Raw genomic sequence first — 16,945 nt, 5'->3', positions numbered from 1 at the left:
ATGACACAGGTTGGCTTGCAATAGTACAAAAGTAAAATAAAGGATAGGAAGGAGAGAAGCAGACAAGCTAATTCAATGCTTTGTTATATTCATTATTAATTCTAGTATCTATTATGACAAGGTTGTGTGAGCTTTTTAAAATTGATTCATCTTTCTGGAAATAAGAGCTACAAATATGACTTCCAAACTGGGAAATGTGCCGTTCTTAAATTGCTCGGAACCGTCGGCTATAGGACGGTATACAAATGCAATAAATAAATAAATAATCCGAGAGCTCCAGCCTGCAAGGAGGATAGAGAAAACCACAGGGCCCAGAAGCCACTGCGCATCATCCTCCCGCCACCACATCCACCCCTTGGCCGCGGCCACAGCCACCCGCACAGCAAGCTGCTCAAGGCGCAGAAGTGCGCATGCGGGCTCGCGGGCGCGCGCTTCGCGGCCGTTGCGAACGCCTCCGGGTACCACTTCGTCCTGCGCTCACGCGCGGCTGGCTCCGCGGGGAGAGGCGACGTCCGCCGGGCTGTTCCTCCCGCGCACGCGCGCTGTGGCTCCCTGGGCGTTCTCGGGGAGAGGCGGGGGCGTGTCCGTTCGCGGCTGAGGGCGGCAGGAAAGAAAGGGAAGGGCGGGGCGAGCCGTTGCTAGGCAGCGGAGCGGAGGGTATATAAGCGGCAGCCCGGCCGTTGCTCCGCTTGTTCGACGCCATCCTCCCTCTCGCTTGGGTAGACACTCAGGTGAGCGGCTGCGGAAAGTGGGTCCGGCTCCAGGTGGGGTGGGAGGCAGGTGCGGGGGAGATGGAGGGCGGGCCTGGAGGGAAGGGCAGCGTCGGTTGTCCAGCTGGCGGCTTGGGGGAGCCTGCCTTGTGCAGAAGATGCTAGAAGGGTGCGGGGGGAGGGAGGGCGGGGGGGGGGGGGGAGGGTGGGGGCCAACCCCAGGGGGGGGGGGGGAGGAGACTGCTGACTCCTGTGTCAGTGGGGCTTCCTACCCAGGGCAGCGTCTATTCTATGCTGCTGGGAGCTGTCCGTGGTGCTGAACTGTGCCTTCTTGGTAGGTGAGCCACCGTGGAGCACCACACATCGTTCCTCTAAAGTTTCGAGTAAAACTGCACGAGGCAAACAGCTCCATTGACACAGGAGTCATGCTGTGTACACATGGGTGTGTGTGTGGGGGGGGGGGGATAAGGGATGGAGTTATCCCAAAAGGTGGCTTGGCTTCAGCTGAGCTTTCTAAACTGGGAAAAAGGACCAAAAACCTCCAGAGTCTGTTCTCTGCTCTGAGACAGATGCCTGCATAAGGGGGTAGGATTGGTGTGAGCCCAGGTAGTCTGTGGCGGGGGGGGGGGGGAGTTACCTGTAGAGAAAAAGCCATGTTTTGGGCCATGAGAGCATTTGACAGAGTGGCAGCAAGTTGATTACCTGCCAGCACAGTGCTTTCCTTTGCAGTACCACGGGAAAAAAGGAGCCCAGAAGCAGGCTAGGGTGCAGGCCCCTAGATGGGGATGGCCATTATGGGGTGACTGCCTTCTGCAACCTGGAGCAATCCAGTTACATTGGATTACTATTTCCATCATCTCTCTAGCAGGATCCTGGCGGGAAGAAATAGGAATTGCAATCCAGTATAATATAGTATAAGGAGGGACCCGAGTTAGGGAAGGGGACTGCACTGGGGAATGTCATGTCTGTCTGGCTTAATGGATGTGGCACTAGAAGGATGTAGAGAGCGCAGATGGCGGAGAATGCTGCTGTGACGTGTTCGTAGCCCCTGGGAGGCAAGAGGTGGGATGCAGTATGCGGTTTGTGGGGGCCCAGGCTTGGTTGATGCAATGGCACACAAAACACACGGGCTGCTTGGGAATCAGACTGGGAAAGGGGAGATGGTGCTCAGCTTGGTTAGATTTGCTTCTGCTGTATTTGCAGCAGTAAGGATTATGGGCACCGAGGAAGCTTTTCCTCCTCGTGAGCCATCGGAGGAAGGATAAGCTACTGCTTAGAGAAGGCACTGAGAGTGGGAGATGATGCTGCAGATTCATGTGGTGGTGCTCTGCGTGGATGTCTCTAGAAATGCAGCTGCGTCAGAAAATCAACTCCAGGCAATCCTGGACAATCCCGTTTCATAAGATGGGCCTCTCCCGCCTTTGCCTTCGCTTACATATCCACTCTGCCATTCCTTACAGGGTTTTAGTGGGAAAAGATGTTTGGTTTGTTTCCTCTTATAGCAGATATAAGCCCAGCCTGCCTCTTACTTTCTACTACTCGTCCCTTTTCAGGGAAAGGGCTGGGTGAAAAATCCTGCACAGATTTCCCTGCAGGTAAACTGCACCATCAAAATAGGGTAGGATGCAGCGGTTAAGGCGCCCTGCCCTGCAGTATCGGTTTCAGGTGAGAGAAGGGTGTTTATGTACGGCGGCTTCACTTAGGCTGGGCTCATTCTTCTAATGCTTGGGAACGTTTTTGCTTCGTCAGGGAGGCAAAGACCCCTGTTGCCTAGTGAACCAGGGAGTTGCTTTTAGATCAGCAGCCAACTGTTGGGGTGGGGGGGCACCCTGTTCACGTGACTGTGTCATCAGGGGGATTAGGAAGCGATGGCATGCTGTGTGTGCAGGCAGGCATGCCGAGAGAGCAGTGGCTGAAGGTGGCCAGGATTCCTTGGGTATTTTAGGAATTGAAAAGCCAACTGAAAATTGTTGGGAAGGAAATTAATGTGCCCTTTTCTCCCTCCCTAGTGGGAACTAGTCTGTGCCATTGCAGATACAGTGCAAGAATTAGGCTTTGCAAGCACATTGCACCATATAGACGGATTCCACCCTCTCTCTGGCCAAGGGGCCTATGAGCAAAACAGAGTATAAATCCCAGTTATATCACTTGTGTTCATGTCGTGCGTGTATGGCCCTAAAAATGACGAGTCTTTTTTAAGACTCGTCAGAACTGGGTAATACTGCTGTGCTCCTGAATCGTCGAGCCCATTGAAAATCTTGAATGGCTTGCCAAGTGACAGAAGTGGAACTACGTAATCTTTCTGAAAAGACAGCTGTGGGTCTGCACTGCAGCTCTGGGCAGATAGTTAACTCTTACGTTGCTCCAGAGTCCCCTACGCATCCTAGTTGCGCCAGAGTTTAAATAGAATAGACTTTCTCTCTGCTTGTTGAAGTAAACTATGGGCTTTCGAGTGATGGGGAGAAGAAAACCTATTTTCTGATGGAAGATCTGGATCCCAGCTGCTAACACAGATATAGTCAGTGGTTATGGACAGCCATGTTTCTCGATGCCCCAGGCGTGCCTAAGACCATTCCATAAGCCCAGGCATGCCAAGCAGTGCAGGGCTGGGCTGCTGGTAGCCTTCCCTGCAGCACCACTGGCGGTCAAGGTCACTGCTGCTGCAGCAGCCAGGGTGTGATGGTTGTAAAGGCTCACAGGCTCTGAGTACGTGCCGAGACTGGCCTGGGCTGTGGTGTCGGCTTAATGCTCCCTTGGGCGGGTTTGGCGCCAGGCTGTGGCCGCTGAGCGTCACTGCAGCAAACGGGATGCCTGCGATAGGATGGAGCTGTACCCTTGTCTGTGCTAGGCTGGTGCTTCCGACCTGATCTGTAACATGCATGCAAGGTCAGAACGGTGATAAAGCAGCAGACGAAACAACACGTTGCATCAGGCTGGGACTCCTCTTTGTCTTGTCCATCTCCAGGGGCTGCTTTATTCTATCCTATTTTGGAATTTAACTTTTTGTGAGCTGCTGAGAGAGTTTTGGCTACGGGGCAGTATATGTCTTGTAGCAGTGCTGTGAAATACAAACCATTGCTACTGCTGAGGAAGAAATGTATGCTGTTTTCATTTTGAAAAGTGTACAAATTATTCTATCTATCCTGAGAAATAAAAAAAATCCCTTTTTGACCATACTGTGTTGTGCAAAGGTGTTAATATATAATATATTATATAATTCATATATATTATACACTGCCAGACTACGTAGATCTTATACACAACTAAAACATTGTTTTAGTATTAGAGTAATTTAAAATGTTTCTGCGGAAGTGTGGAAACGAGCTGGCTGTGTTAAAATAAAATGGCTTCTGCTTCCTTCCAGTAGTGGCTGCCTAGTTATTATATGGCATGCCATGTTATAAGAAAAAAAAGTGAAAATGCTGCAAATTTAATGAAGTTCTTGACTGAATCCAGGAAATCTGTTTCTTTCCCAAAGACAGGTTAATTGGCTTGAGACAATTTTTATCTCCTCATTTGGGGCAACACTGGAATTGACCTTGCTGGCTGGCAAGTGGCCACCACATTCATTGTACAGTTTGGTAGAATTGCTTCTTGCAGAGTTACGTGTGTGTGTGTGTGTGTGTGTGTGTATCTGCCAATCTGAGGATAACAGTTCTTGTATCTGATGAAGTGGACAATGTCCATGACTGTTTTTTTCCCCAAAGTAAATTAGTTACAGTTTAAGGAACAACAAGATTCATTGTTATTTTCTCTCCCAGAAGGAATTGTTACCACTTGATGTACACAATAGGTGCAACGTATTTTTCGTTGCGACACAAAAGTAAACAAAAACAAACTGGCACTTGTTGGTTGCATAAGTATCTACCCCTTTTGCTGCAACATGTCTAAATATGCTCTGGTGGAATGTGCTGCTTCCAGAAGTCACACATTGTAAGCATGAGTTGAATGGAGTCCACCCATGTGCAGCGCCAGTGCCGCATGTTCTCAGATCAAACATACCCCGGAGACTACAGAGTTTGTCGGGGAGCGTATCTAAATAAACGGCATCAAGAAGATGAAGGAACTGTCAAAACAATTCCAGGCAGAAATTGTTCAGAACCAGAACCCCCAAACAACGTTAGGCTATTAGAAAAGACCCCAAACAATCAGCATTCTTTGGAGCACAGTTAAACCCACCATTGGAAAACTTAAAGAATATGGCTCAACAGTGATTCTGCCTAGAGAAGACCACCCACCAAAACGTAGGGACTAGATAAGAAGGACATTTGCCAGAGAAGCAGAGCAAGAGGCCAGTGGTACCTCTGAAGGTGCTGAGATGCAAGAAAATGCCCATGAGGCACCTATGACTGGGAGGACCCACAGAGCTAGACTCGGCGGAAGAATGATGAAAGGAAAGCCATTGCTGAATTTGCAAAAGGGCGTGTGGGAGACACAGCAAACATGGGGGGAAATCCTCTCTGGTCTGTCGAGAGCAAAATTGAACTTCCGGGCCTTGCTGCAAAATGTGGTGTGCGGCACAAAGCTAGGAGTGCTCGTCGCCCTGAGAACACCATCCTCACGTTAAAGTATGGGGGCGGGAACATCAGGTTGTGGGGATGAGTTTCGTTGACAGGGAAATCAGCCAGGACTGCGGGCAAGAAGTATGAATCCAAATATATTGCAATTCTGGGGGCGGGGGGGAACTTGTTTGATTCTGTGGGGGACCTGGGATGGGGAGGAGGTTCCCCTTCAGGCAGCACAATGACCCTAAACAGCCAGAAGAACTGGAGTGGTTTAGAAACAAGCTGAGTGTCTTAGATGAGTTGAGAAGCTGTGGCAAGGAGTGAAAGTTTCCAGCTGAGAATCCGTGGCAAGAAGGGAAGGCTGCTGTTGACCAGTGGTTGCTAGTCAGAATGGGCAAACATTGCAGGATCCAGATGTGCACAGCTGAGAGAAACTTGCCCAAAGAGACTCACAATGGTAATTTTCACCAAAGATCTTCCATGAACCATTGGTGTGGGGTTGAATAGGTCTGCAACAAACCAGTGCCGGTCTGTTTCTGTTTACTTGACCTCTGTTTCACAATAAACGTATTTTGCACCATCACAGTGTTGAGTATCTTGTGTACATCAAGTGGTAACCATGCCAATGAAACCCATTTCTATTCCAGGGTGCAACACAAAAAAGGTAGAAAAATCAAGTGGCAGGGAGGGTGCGTACTTCCGTAAGGTGCTCTATGGCTATTTGGAAAGTTACCCAGAAGCCATCTTTTTACAGGTGGAAGTTAATGCATGAGAGCAATGGCTGCTCAGGATCAAGGTACTGAGATAGGATTATGACTGAGACTAGGAATTTGATTCCAGTTTCGTATTGTCGGACCACTTATCTCAGAAGTAGGGAGAAAGGAAACCAGGGGTTCAAGCTATCAAGAAAACAGCTCTCCTCAGCTCCTTTGTATTTTAGGAGATTTTTTTTCAGCTGCCAATGGCTAGACTAAGGAGCAGAACTCATGAAGTGAATGGGACAAAACCTGGGGAAAAACCTGCACCACCATGAGAAAATGGCAAGAGTTCCTCTTGTGCAAACCAAGTTCAGCTATGTTTGGAGACATTTCGGTTATGTTTGGAGCAGTTGATGTTTGAGAAGGTAGTTTGTGGCAAGCTAGAATTCTGAAGGCCAAACCTGGAAGTTCAGAGCAGACCTGTTAAAAACATTGGTTCTGCACTAAAAAGTGTAGCCAAAACTTTTACAATATCTGGAAATCCATATACTTTTCTCATGGTTGTTTAAGCATCTAGCTTAAGCTCAGTACAGATGATATAAACCGCACCCTGTATAAACCGCACTCACAGAGTCGTCCTGTTAAATGCAGACAGGAGACTCAGGGACACAAATGGAAAGGGTAAGATTATATAACTGTCCTAAAATGTGATGCTTCATGACTTCATTGAACATGTACTTCTGGGTCTAGGCAAAAGCCGTATTGGTTTTTCTGGTATTCTACCATGCCTGTCAGAGCCTCCCTCCATGAAAAAAAAAAAAAAAAGGTACCATCGCTTTTCAAGACTAATGGGTTATGCATAGGCCACTGAAGTACAAAACGGACTGAGAGCTGATACATTAACCTCCATGGCAGGGATCAGCTGTGCAGCGGTATTGGTATCATCACAGCCATTTCAAAAACTTCAAAATTGTGAGTTCCCATAAAGCATTACATTTGTGGTTATTTTCATCTCTGCAGAGATGGGTTGATAAAAGTTTATCGAAATCAGATCATTAGAGTAGAATTGGAACGCAGTCTAACTGAAGGTTCTAAACACCTGTAATTTTATTCTGAATTCTAGTCCTGTTCAAAGATGTGTCAACTTTTGCACACACATCACTGGAAGCTAGTTTTTATTTTTACACTGATGAGATTACTTTTACAGTAGTATTTCCAACACAGCAAGACACACAGACAATGTTTGAAGGTGTGTATCTAAGAAGCACTTCTCTGCCCCAGCCTTTACTCTTATTTTAGCCAACTTGTGATGCATATTAAGAATACATCAGGAAAATGCAAGTGCTGCTTTGAAAGGGTAGAAAAGATCCTCAGAATGATGGGTGCTAAAGGATCTCTGGAGTGGTTACAACAAGCTTAGCTGAGTAAAAGTTAACAAGTCTCTTGAAATCCTGTTTCAGTATTTCTAGGTAGAGAAACGGTAGATAGGTCAGCCAGCAAAATGAATCACCGCAGTAGCTCCCCAATAACGGAACAGGGCAGCACATCCGTTAGTGTCAAAGTTTTCAGGTAAGCAAATTTCTCATAGGGCTTCAGTTGGAATTCAAGTATAGCTTCCTTCTCCACGTGTTTATAGAGTCACCAACTGGTGGTAAGGTCTTTTGACTTACACACTTTAACAATACTAATGATAGGTCTGCAGATGCACAATAGTGCTTTCATAAAGGCTCCTATTCCATGTATATCTACAAACTAAGATCTCCGCAATGAACAAAGGCTATGGCTTGGAGCAGAAAATGTAACTGTTTGAGGTCTTCTGAATATTCCTTTGAAAGAATTATTTTTCCCCAAGGGAGCAACTCTCGACCAGATCCAAGATATTCAGGGGCTTCTTCTTGCATACAGTGAACTCATACTGAAATTACACTATAGTTGTGTGATCTATGGAAAAACATATTCTGGATATTAAGACAGCTTGAATATAAAGCCCATGTTAACATAGACAGGAACACTGGAATGTATTGTCCATGTCTCCTTGCTTGCCTGTCTTGGTGTATTCTGTGCTGAAACATCACAATTGTGATTCATGAGAGAACATACAGAAAATAACTAACGGACTTGTGCCATTTACATGCTCAAGGGCATATTTACTGTACATGATAGACCCATTCCTTCTGTCCTGGGGATTATAGTTCTATTGGAACTGCAATGTCCCACTCACAGAACTTTCAACAACCTCATGTGTCTGCAGTTCCCAGGAAAGGGGAACCCATGCTAGACCCTCTGAATCTCACCCTCTGAAATGGCTAACTAACAGTGATACGTGAGCAATTTCCATGTTGAATGGTTCAACAATTGTAGCCTGTAGAAAGCATACCTGGAAGTGACCAAACCTTTGAGCCAGCGTACACTTATTTTGTAGTATACTGTATCATCAAAGTGTGTCAAAAGTAAGAGTGGAGATCCTTTTAAACTCAGAGTGCTTAGGAAGAAGGATAAGGAGCTCTGGATAACAAAATGGCAGCCCAGTCATCTTTGCTAAGAAAACTGTTTTTGGAAATCTTGGATGTTAATGACAGAGTTTTTGGAGAAATAATTGGGAGTATCTGGAAAACAAGAGAAGATAATACAAAGATTATATCAACTTGTATAATATCTATACTAATCTAATGATCTCCATCTCCTTTTTGAAAAATCTTGGGAATGGTAATTAAAAGAAGTTGCTGACAATAATTTGAAATCTCAGATTTGCTCCTATCTTATCTATTCATTAAATACCCTGGGAGAAAGGGTATTTAAACCAATTAAAACCCAATGCAGATCTGTGATTTAGCTGCTTCTGTCCAAGCCACTATGCTTACCCCTTCTTGATTCTTCCAGACTTGAGATCAGTGAAGGGTCTCCTCCAAAGATCTCTCCTGAGCCAGTGCCACCCACCCCTGTACCAGAGCCGGAAACAGCACCACCAACCCCAGAGCCAGAGCCAGAAGCTCCTCCTCCACCACCTCCTCCACCTCCACCACCACCTCCAAAACGTATGGCTGAACTAGCTGTTGGGATCAATGGGTAAGCATTTTCCCCCTCTACGTGGGTAAGGATTTATATATTCATGATATTATAGCTGATTATCAAATAGGCACTTGCAAAGAGGCTTTCTAGATTTTTAGTGAACATGTATTTACACTGATGACAATAAAATAAGTAGCTTTCTTACTGGTTTCTTGCAACATTTTTTAAACTAGGATGGCAACACCCACCAACTGAAGCCAAGTACAGAATGGTAGCTTAGATGCAAAGCTAATTGCTTACTGTACCCCTTGAGCCATACTTTAGAAATACTAATCTCAATCTGCATATAAAAATACCAGCCTCGATCTGAGTTGCTAAAGATCATGGATTCTAATTTATATTCAGGACGGGGAAGGTGTTGCTGCTCTTCAACAAATCAATAATCGTAACCCCTTTTGGATCTACGGCAAATCACCCAGTGATCAACCTGTAGACCCAAATCTGTTTTTCTCCACCCTTGCTCTCAGGGCCCAGGTCTTCTGGTCCTCAGTCAATCTTAAGAAACCGAGCACAATGCTCTGCTATTGAAAGAGGGGAGCAAAATATTTGAAGAACTTCCTGATTCTCACCATGACTGAACTTCTGACTTAAGAAGCTTCTGGATAAAGTTCTAAGGAATCCCAATACTCCCAAGAAAACAGCTTGGTTTGAATATACCCTGTAATGAGCAACAGAGTTGAGTACTATTGGCAAGTTGAACTTCGACACGTAACTTTTGCAATCATTCTTTAATTACTTGAGATGGAGTCTTGTTATTTTCTGGAGTTAACTAAAAGGAAGCTCCAAGTATCCAAACAGAAGCAAAGAGCTTGGAATATCTTTCCTCTGCATAACTGTGCATTCTAAATTTCAAGGCAGGCATGTGCCCATGGGCTCTGAGCAAAATTTTGAGCTTATTTGTGCACACTGCATACCTTCATGACAACTGTGGGTCTCAGTAGAAAGGGGCCTTTTAATGCTGAAGAAACCTTCATAGCAGCTGAGAGAAGGACTGTTCCAGTTATATCTTCCCCTTGTCTAAATCGTGTAGCAGGATGGAGGGAAGTTTGCCACTCTAATGGGTTGGCTTCTCTGTTTTTGCAGATTTGGACGTATTGGGCGCTTGGTTCTCCGAGCCTGCGTTGAGAAAGGGATCAAAGTTGTGGCAGTCAATGATCCTTTCATTGACCTGAAATACATGGTATGTGGCCATCGAACGCCAAACTTAAGTCTGTTTCCCTGATAGACTCAAAAGGAGGAAGTTATGTAGAAAGCTGAACTAAATTAAGCATTCTTGATCTTGTTGGTTCAGCGGATGTCATCCCAAAGCTTGAGCTGAGCTGCAGTACACCGACAAGTAAGGTACTTCCTCCTCCTCCTATGTTCTTGGAGTACCGTATGCAGCCCATCTGCTTGACTTCTGCCACTGTGCTCTTGTACTGCACTACAAGGCAGAGATCTGTGGCCTTGTGACAACTGGAACATGAGCAAAGGGTACACCCTTTATACCAGGGGTGAGGAACCTCCAGACTTCAGGGGACCCTTGCCAGGTCCAAGGCAGCCTTTCTCTAGCATTAAGTGGAGACTTGTGCTTATGCATGATCACTGATGGGAAATATGAGTGCGGACCCCTGATCAGTGTGAGAGGGAGGCTGTCTTACCCTAACCAAAACACTGACCAACCGTTTTCTCCACCCATGCAGAGGCACTGAATGAGTGCTTCATTCCTCTCTGCGCATGGAGAAAGGGAGTCCTGTGACGTCAGAGGTGGGGTTGCAGGGGAAGGGACGACTCCCAGGCAGTGAGGGGGAGGGCAGTCTGGTCCCCGGGGCACAAACTGAGCACTGATTGGGCCTATAGTAAATAGTTCTTGCTTCAGAGGCAAACTCAGAACAGAGGGGTAGCTGGAGCAGTAGGCCTGGAAGTAAACACTCTTGCAGTGGGATGTTATGGCTCATGTGGATTTATGTCAGAGGAATCCCATCTTAGGACAACCTGGGTGTTATATCCTTTTAGCTATTTTATATTCCATAAACTGGGACAGCTAACTCACTCCTCCGTACCCACCATTTTACAACTGCTCCTAGCAAATGACCCCTGATCCTTACAGTCCTGGCTATGTGGTGAAGGATCATTGCAGCTGCCCCTGACCAGGCCCACCGTGGGATGCAACTTGCAGCCACGTCCTTACCTTGTTTGGACATAGCAGTGCTGTCCGGTGGCAAATCCTGGACTGTGTAACCCACAAACGGGAGAGTCACACGCTGTACCCAAGCTGCATGTGAGTCACTTCTTATGCCCGTTAATTTCAAGTACAGCATTGGAGGCTCATTTCTGTCATGTCCAAACAGGGACGCTGAAGATTGTTTACAGGTTACACAGCCCCAAGGTCAGCCAGGAACCAGCCGCAGGAGAACTTCCAGTTGTTTAACTAATGAGCCCCCCAAATGCCCCCATGTGGATGTTGCAGAAGCAACCCTTGAATTTGGCAACTGAAGGTGGTTAATGGGAACATGAAGCGACTCAGGAATCGCAAATGTCCCCGCGACTCCTGTTTTGTTTGACCCACACTTTAGGGCAAGATATTGTATAAGATGCCATTATACAGAGACACTGGCATCATGCTTGCAGAGGAGCTGACATGAGTGAAGTCCAGGCGCAAAGCACATGGAATTAGAATCAGGAAACTGGAGAATATGAGTGGCATAGCTTCTGCCTACACAAACTGGCTTCTGCAGAAGCAACCATAATGATATCAGATGGTACACTCCTCATGCTGGCTGCACAGGCCTCCTTTCCTAGTCAAGAAAGAAGAGACTGTACCATCTGTCTTGCAGAATCTGGTTTGGCTGACTCCTACCTTCTCCCCTAGGTCTACATGTTCAAGTTTGACTCTACCCATGGACGCTTCAAGGGAGAAGTGAAGGCTGAGGATGGCAAGCTAGTAGTGAACGGTTCAAAAATCTCTGTATTCCAGTGGTAAGTTGGAATAAATCTGCGTGCTTTTGTTCTATAGCTGTGTGGCATCTTAGCCGTGGTGCTCGACTGATGGCTTCTGAGGCTTACTGCTCTTAAACTGGCCAGAAGGCTGTCCTAAACTTTGCATCCTCATCTGCATGCCTTCACAATCTGGTTTGCATGCATGTTGATAAAATGCATGCCATCTTTCCGCAGGTGGTGACAGACTCAAAGAGCAGAGTCATTGTACTGCTTAGCCCTTGGTCAGTAGTTTTAAAACACCGATCATCTGTAGGCCCTGCAGTTCATCCGGGTCATGACTTTAAGGCTGCATGTGTTCTTTAGCTGCTAAGAATTTGAGGAGGGCAGTGGTTCTTTGTACAACCAGCTACTTAACCTGCTTGAGCAGAAGCTGGTTAGGCAGCTACTGATAAAAAGGACTACGCTCTTTTGTTTCACAGCATGAAACCCACCGAGATCCCCTGGGGAGAGGCAGGAGCTCTGTATGTAGTAGAATCCACTGGAGTCTTCCTCTCTGTTGATAAAGCTTCAGTAAGTATCTGGAGGCGTCAACCTTCCAGCTCCCTCTGAAAAGGGAGGCCAGGCTTGGGCCCTCTCATGATGTTATCCTGGGCTTCTCTCTATGCTGGGCTTCTGAGTGTCTCAGCACTGCTCCCTGGCGTTTTGGAGCATCTTTTGATGGACTGGTGTCTCTTCTGTCTGAGACTGACGTAAAGCCTTCCTTCGACAGGCTCATCTCCACGGGGGAGCCAAGCGCGTGGTGGTGAGCGCACCATCCCCTGATGCGCCTATGTTTGTTATGGGAGTGAACCATGAGAAATATGATCCATCTAGCATGAATATTGTGAGGTAAGATGAAACCTCTGGAACAGGTGAAAAGCTGGAATAAGAACTGCCCGAGTGTGATAAGATGTCAAGGTGAAGCTTCTGCGTTTGTCGTTAAGTGAAAATAACATGCGTGCAGAACGTTTCCGCTGGTGGGGATCACGGTTGATAGCTAGTAGGGAGATGATGCAGCAAAGAATAATGAAATCTTTCTTTGTGTCTCCACAACCTGAGTTGGCATTATAAAATAAAGTGCAGAGAAGTATATAGACAATAGAAAGTGTTCTCAGATGGTTTGGGAACACTTGCCCAGCTGAAATTTGGCACCTGGGAGTAGCCTGTTCTGCACATACGGATTACCAGGTAAGTATGAAAATGGGGCACTTCCCCTAACCACTGAAAACAGAAACAGAGAATTTTACCTCGCAACAGGAAAAAAAACTAAAAACAGGCCAAGCTGTTCATAAAATGGAATACCAGGAGTACTTACTTGAGCAGTAGAAGCTGTAGACATACATCTTGCCAGGTTCACTTGCGCGTGCACGTGTGTGCAACATTGTCACTGCCGATAGTAGTAATGCGGAGCCTTCAGCAGCGTGCAGGCTGGTGGGCTGATGGGTCTGCTGAGAATGTCCCCTTGCCTTTCAGCAATGCTTCCTGCACTACCAACTGCCTGGCGCCCTTGGCCAAGGTCATTCACGACAACTTTGGAATTGTGGAGGGCCTCATGGTAAGATTCCCTGTGGGAACAGAGCTTGCCCCCAAGAACAGGGCTGCTTCCTTGGCCAAAGCCTTGGGTATTCTCGCGTCTGTGCTCCCCTGCACATTGCACGCTTCTCAGAGGATTTGTGAATGTTTCCCACTTTGAGTAACTCAGTGTAGGAACACTGGACATATCCAAAACAAGAATGTTCCAGCTCCAGTCCTTATATACTAAGTCTTCTAATTACAGATGCCAGGGCAGTAATCCTGCCTGCAAGTGTCTATGACCATGAATTTACTCTTGCTCAGAGAGGCAAAATATACCAGAGGTGGTTTTAGGATGCAGCTCAGTCTTCATGTTCCAGCTTGCTTCTCCTCTGAAATACCTGGCAATTCTACGCTAACCGGCTTCTCCTGTTTCCAGACCACTGTCCATGCTTACACTGCCACTCAGAAGACTGTCGATGGCCCCTCTGCCAAGGCTTGGCGTGACGGGAGGGGGGCCCACCAGAACATCATTCCAGCTTCCACTGGTGCTGCGAAAGCTGTGGGCAAGGTCATCCCTGAGCTCAATGGGTATGGAATGCATCTCATTCTTGGAGGCCGCTGGGGAGGCTTTTTGTCCATGTCTTCCGAGCTGGCCTGGCTGTCTGGCTCTAGGGAACGCAGCTTCCACATTGCCGAGTATGACGAATGCTGCTTCAGTGTAGCCCTGCGGTGTGCGTGAGGACTGTATCACTGCCCCACTCTTAGGACAGCAGCTTCAGGTCTCTGCATCAGGCCCCTCGAGCATTTCCACCTGATTTCTTCTCTGTGGATTTTCTGGAAGAAGCTCAATATTAGTGGTAAAACCATGCGAGCGCCTTGGCTTGTTTGGCACAAAAACGCAGTCCTAGTCCTTAGCAGGACCATGATGGCACTTACTGCACGCCGTCCAGGTTTCCCCAAGAAACGCATTGTGCAGAGTTTTGGTCAGCCTTCCTCAGCCTGCTGGCCTTCAGAGGCATTTGGACCACAGGTCCCAGCATTCCCATCCAGCAGGTCATGGCCATTGACTGGGGACTGGGGGTGTTGCAGCCCAGATGTGATGGGAAGGCACACGGCTGGGGAAGCGTGGCTCTAAGGGATGAATGCCGTGTCCCAGGCCCACTAGTCGAACATGTATGTACTTCGGCTTGTATTAATAGTGTTCTTGGCGATCATGTTTCCCTCTTGATAACTAAACGTCCTTTTAACAGGAGGCTCACTGGCATGGCATTCCGTGTGCCCGTCTGTGATGTCTCAGTTGTCGACCTGACTTGCCGCCTCTCGAGGCCAGCCACCTACGCCCAGATAAAAGAAGCGGTCAAGAAGGCATCTAAAGGGTCAATGGCAGGGATCCTGGGATACACAGAAGATGAGGTGAGGATGGATAGTATTATCAGTTGGCCAAGGTGAGGAGAACTAGCTGTAGGCACTGAATCCGTCTGCCTCATGAATAGAAGAGAGGCGGCCTTGGGTTCTACTGGAGCCCAAGAGCCTTCCTGCACAAGGCAGTTATTGCGCACCCACGGGTCTCACACGTGGCCGTTTCTTCTGCATGAAGTCTTCATCCTCCAGGGCCTCTGCCATGCTTCCGAATGGAGTCAACCCATCTCCTACTTGTGGCTGAGTAATAGAACATACAGAAAGGCAGAGAAAGAAAACTGATGGAAGCAGGACGCCTAAAGGAACCTACCTTCACCCCATGAAGAATCTGGAAGCAGAAGCCTCATCAAAATGGAAAAATCCTAAACTTAAGAGTGTGCTCTTGGTCAGCAGCTGCTCTGTTCTACTCTCAATATCTAGAGAGTGTTCAAAAGAGCGTATTCCTTAGTGATGCTACCTCGGGTAACACGGACAAGCCTTGTGCACTGTTGACCTTGGGGTGCTGTTTTGTCACCTGCCTTTGCATCCCATTGATTTGTTAAGAATATTTTTTACCCTGCTCTTCATTCAAAAAGGCTTCCACAGCAGCTTACAAAAATCAATTACGTCCTGCCCTCAGACATAAAATCTAAAAGTCACTCCACAGAAAAGGATTAGGAGGGAGAAAGACAAAAGCGTGGTGGGTTGAGTCAGCTTCCCAAGGGAATGGCAGTGCACCTAATCTGGACGAGATTGCACTCTGATTTGCACTGCACCTGCTCCTTGGGGTTTGTCTGTTCTTGGATGACCTATTCCTGTCTGTTTCCTGCTCTTTTCTTTCTCCCTTTGCTTCTGAGCATAACATGCTGCCTCAGGCTCACCTTCGGGCAACCTGCTTTTCTTCTGGCGGCAGTTGGGTGGGTAGGGACAACCAGGCATAGCTGGATGGCATCTCAGGAATGAACAGTGACCTCCCCACCCTTCCTTCTAGGTTGTTTCTACTGATTTTATTGGTGACCATCGTTCCTCTATCTTTGATGCTGGAGCAGGGATCGCCCTCAACGATAACTTTGTGAAGCTCATCTCCTGGTAAGAAGCAGCAGAGGACTCTGCTATATCTCCTGGCTGGGCCTTCTTTGCCCAGTTATTCCCCGCTGGGACAGTCGGCCCATTACCTGGTAACCCCTTCCTGTGAGAATTGGCTGCAAGGAGAGCTGCTTTGCTTGAACAGCAATTCGACTTCCGTTGAAAGCTGAGCCCACCTAGTATGGGGCATTCCTTTCTGACTAAATGGGGTGCAAGTCAGAGCTTGCAGGTAAAGGTGAGATCTGGTTTGTCACTGAGTAACCTTACTGTTGAACACCAGCACGCAGATGAGCAGGCACACACAGACTGGGGCCAAAGGTGTGGGGAGCGCCGCGGGTCAGAGGCTGCGTGAAACGGGTACAGGGGCTGCTCATGAGGGTGTTTCTGTTCTGCAGGTATGATAACGAGTATGGCTACAGCTGCCGTGTCGCAGATCTCCTGAAGCACATGTTCAGCAAGGAGGAGCACTGAGCACGGCCCACATGCTACGGTCCAGGCGATCCGGCAGAGTGGCCTCACCCCTTTAGTCCGTAGGTTTGATCTCCTGGCCACTTCTTTGCTTCAACCACAGCATCCTGAACACTGCACCTTCTGTGTCCCTGTAAAGTTTTGTGCGTGTCCATGTGAGTGTGAATCCTGCTTTCCACAGCAGCTTGTATGAGCTTCAAAACTGTAGTGAAGAGAAATTGCACCAAATTCCCCCTAGAGAAAGAGAGTCCAGCCTCCAGGGTTGCACATTGGTTTGTGTGGCTGTAGTGTCCTTGAGATCTTGTAAATGTTGAATTAAACCACTGAAGTTATGTGAACCTGGAAGTATTCTCATGATTCTTTTAACTCCCCGGGAGTCCAGATACTCAGATTTTGGCCATATCAGAAATGGTACTGGAAAGGCGACAAATCCATATCAACTAAACATCTGAAGTTTTTAAAATGCCTATCTAGACATCTGAGACCTTTCAAATACCAAACTACATCCTTTGCCATTGAGTTAGAACTCTTTAAAGCA

General features: G+C 47.3%; 1 protein-coding gene across 2 annotated transcripts; it reads left to right on the top strand.

Moving 5' to 3' along the window:
- Positions 1 to 677: 677 nt before the first annotated feature.
- Positions 678 to 16,745, top strand: GAPDHS (glyceraldehyde-3-phosphate dehydrogenase, spermatogenic). 2 transcript variants are annotated; one of them, XM_044422254.1, is made up of 11 exons: positions 678 to 731; positions 8,794 to 8,979; positions 10,066 to 10,162; positions 11,834 to 11,940; positions 12,381 to 12,471; positions 12,671 to 12,789; positions 13,414 to 13,495; positions 13,892 to 14,043; positions 14,706 to 14,868; positions 15,845 to 15,942; positions 16,335 to 16,745. In XM_044422254.1, exons 2-11 carry the CDS (start codon positions 8,951 to 8,953, stop codon positions 16,408 to 16,410), a joined length of 1,014 nt encoding a protein of 337 aa, XP_044278189.1. In that variant the 5' UTR covers positions 678 to 731; positions 8,794 to 8,950; the 3' UTR covers positions 16,411 to 16,745. The 2 variants fall into 2 exon arrangements, with proteins under 2 accessions (XP_044278189.1, XP_044278190.1); XM_044422255.1 differs by lacking the exon at positions 678 to 731 and adding an exon at positions 7,400 to 7,482.
- Positions 16,746 to 16,945: the final 200 nt, after the last annotated feature.

Source organism: Varanus komodoensis, unplaced genomic scaffold (genome assembly GCF_004798865.1).
Source record: "Varanus komodoensis strain SLA01 unplaced genomic scaffold, ASM479886v1 scaffold122, whole genome shotgun sequence".
Classification (NCBI taxonomy): domain Eukaryota; kingdom Metazoa; phylum Chordata; class Lepidosauria; order Squamata; family Varanidae; genus Varanus; species Varanus komodoensis.
The sequence above is the reverse complement of the archived record's forward strand: the minus strand, read 5'-3'. Positions and strand labels throughout refer to the sequence as shown.

What these genes read in the sequence shown, in the direction of transcription:
- GAPDHS (XM_044422255.1), top strand. Translation starts at nt 7,415, where the DNA reads ATGAATCACCGCAGTAGCTCCCCAATAACGGAACAGGGCAGCACATCC. An exon ending in GTTAGTGTCAAAGTTTTCAG is followed by an intron (nt 7,483 to 8,793) that starts GTAAGCAAATTT and finishes TGATTCTTCCAG; the next exon opens with ACTTGAGATCAGTGAAGGGT. An exon ending in TCTCTGTTGATAAAGCTTCA is followed by an intron (nt 12,472 to 12,670) that starts GTAAGTATCTGG and finishes TTCCTTCGACAG; the next exon opens with GCTCATCTCCACGGGGGAGC.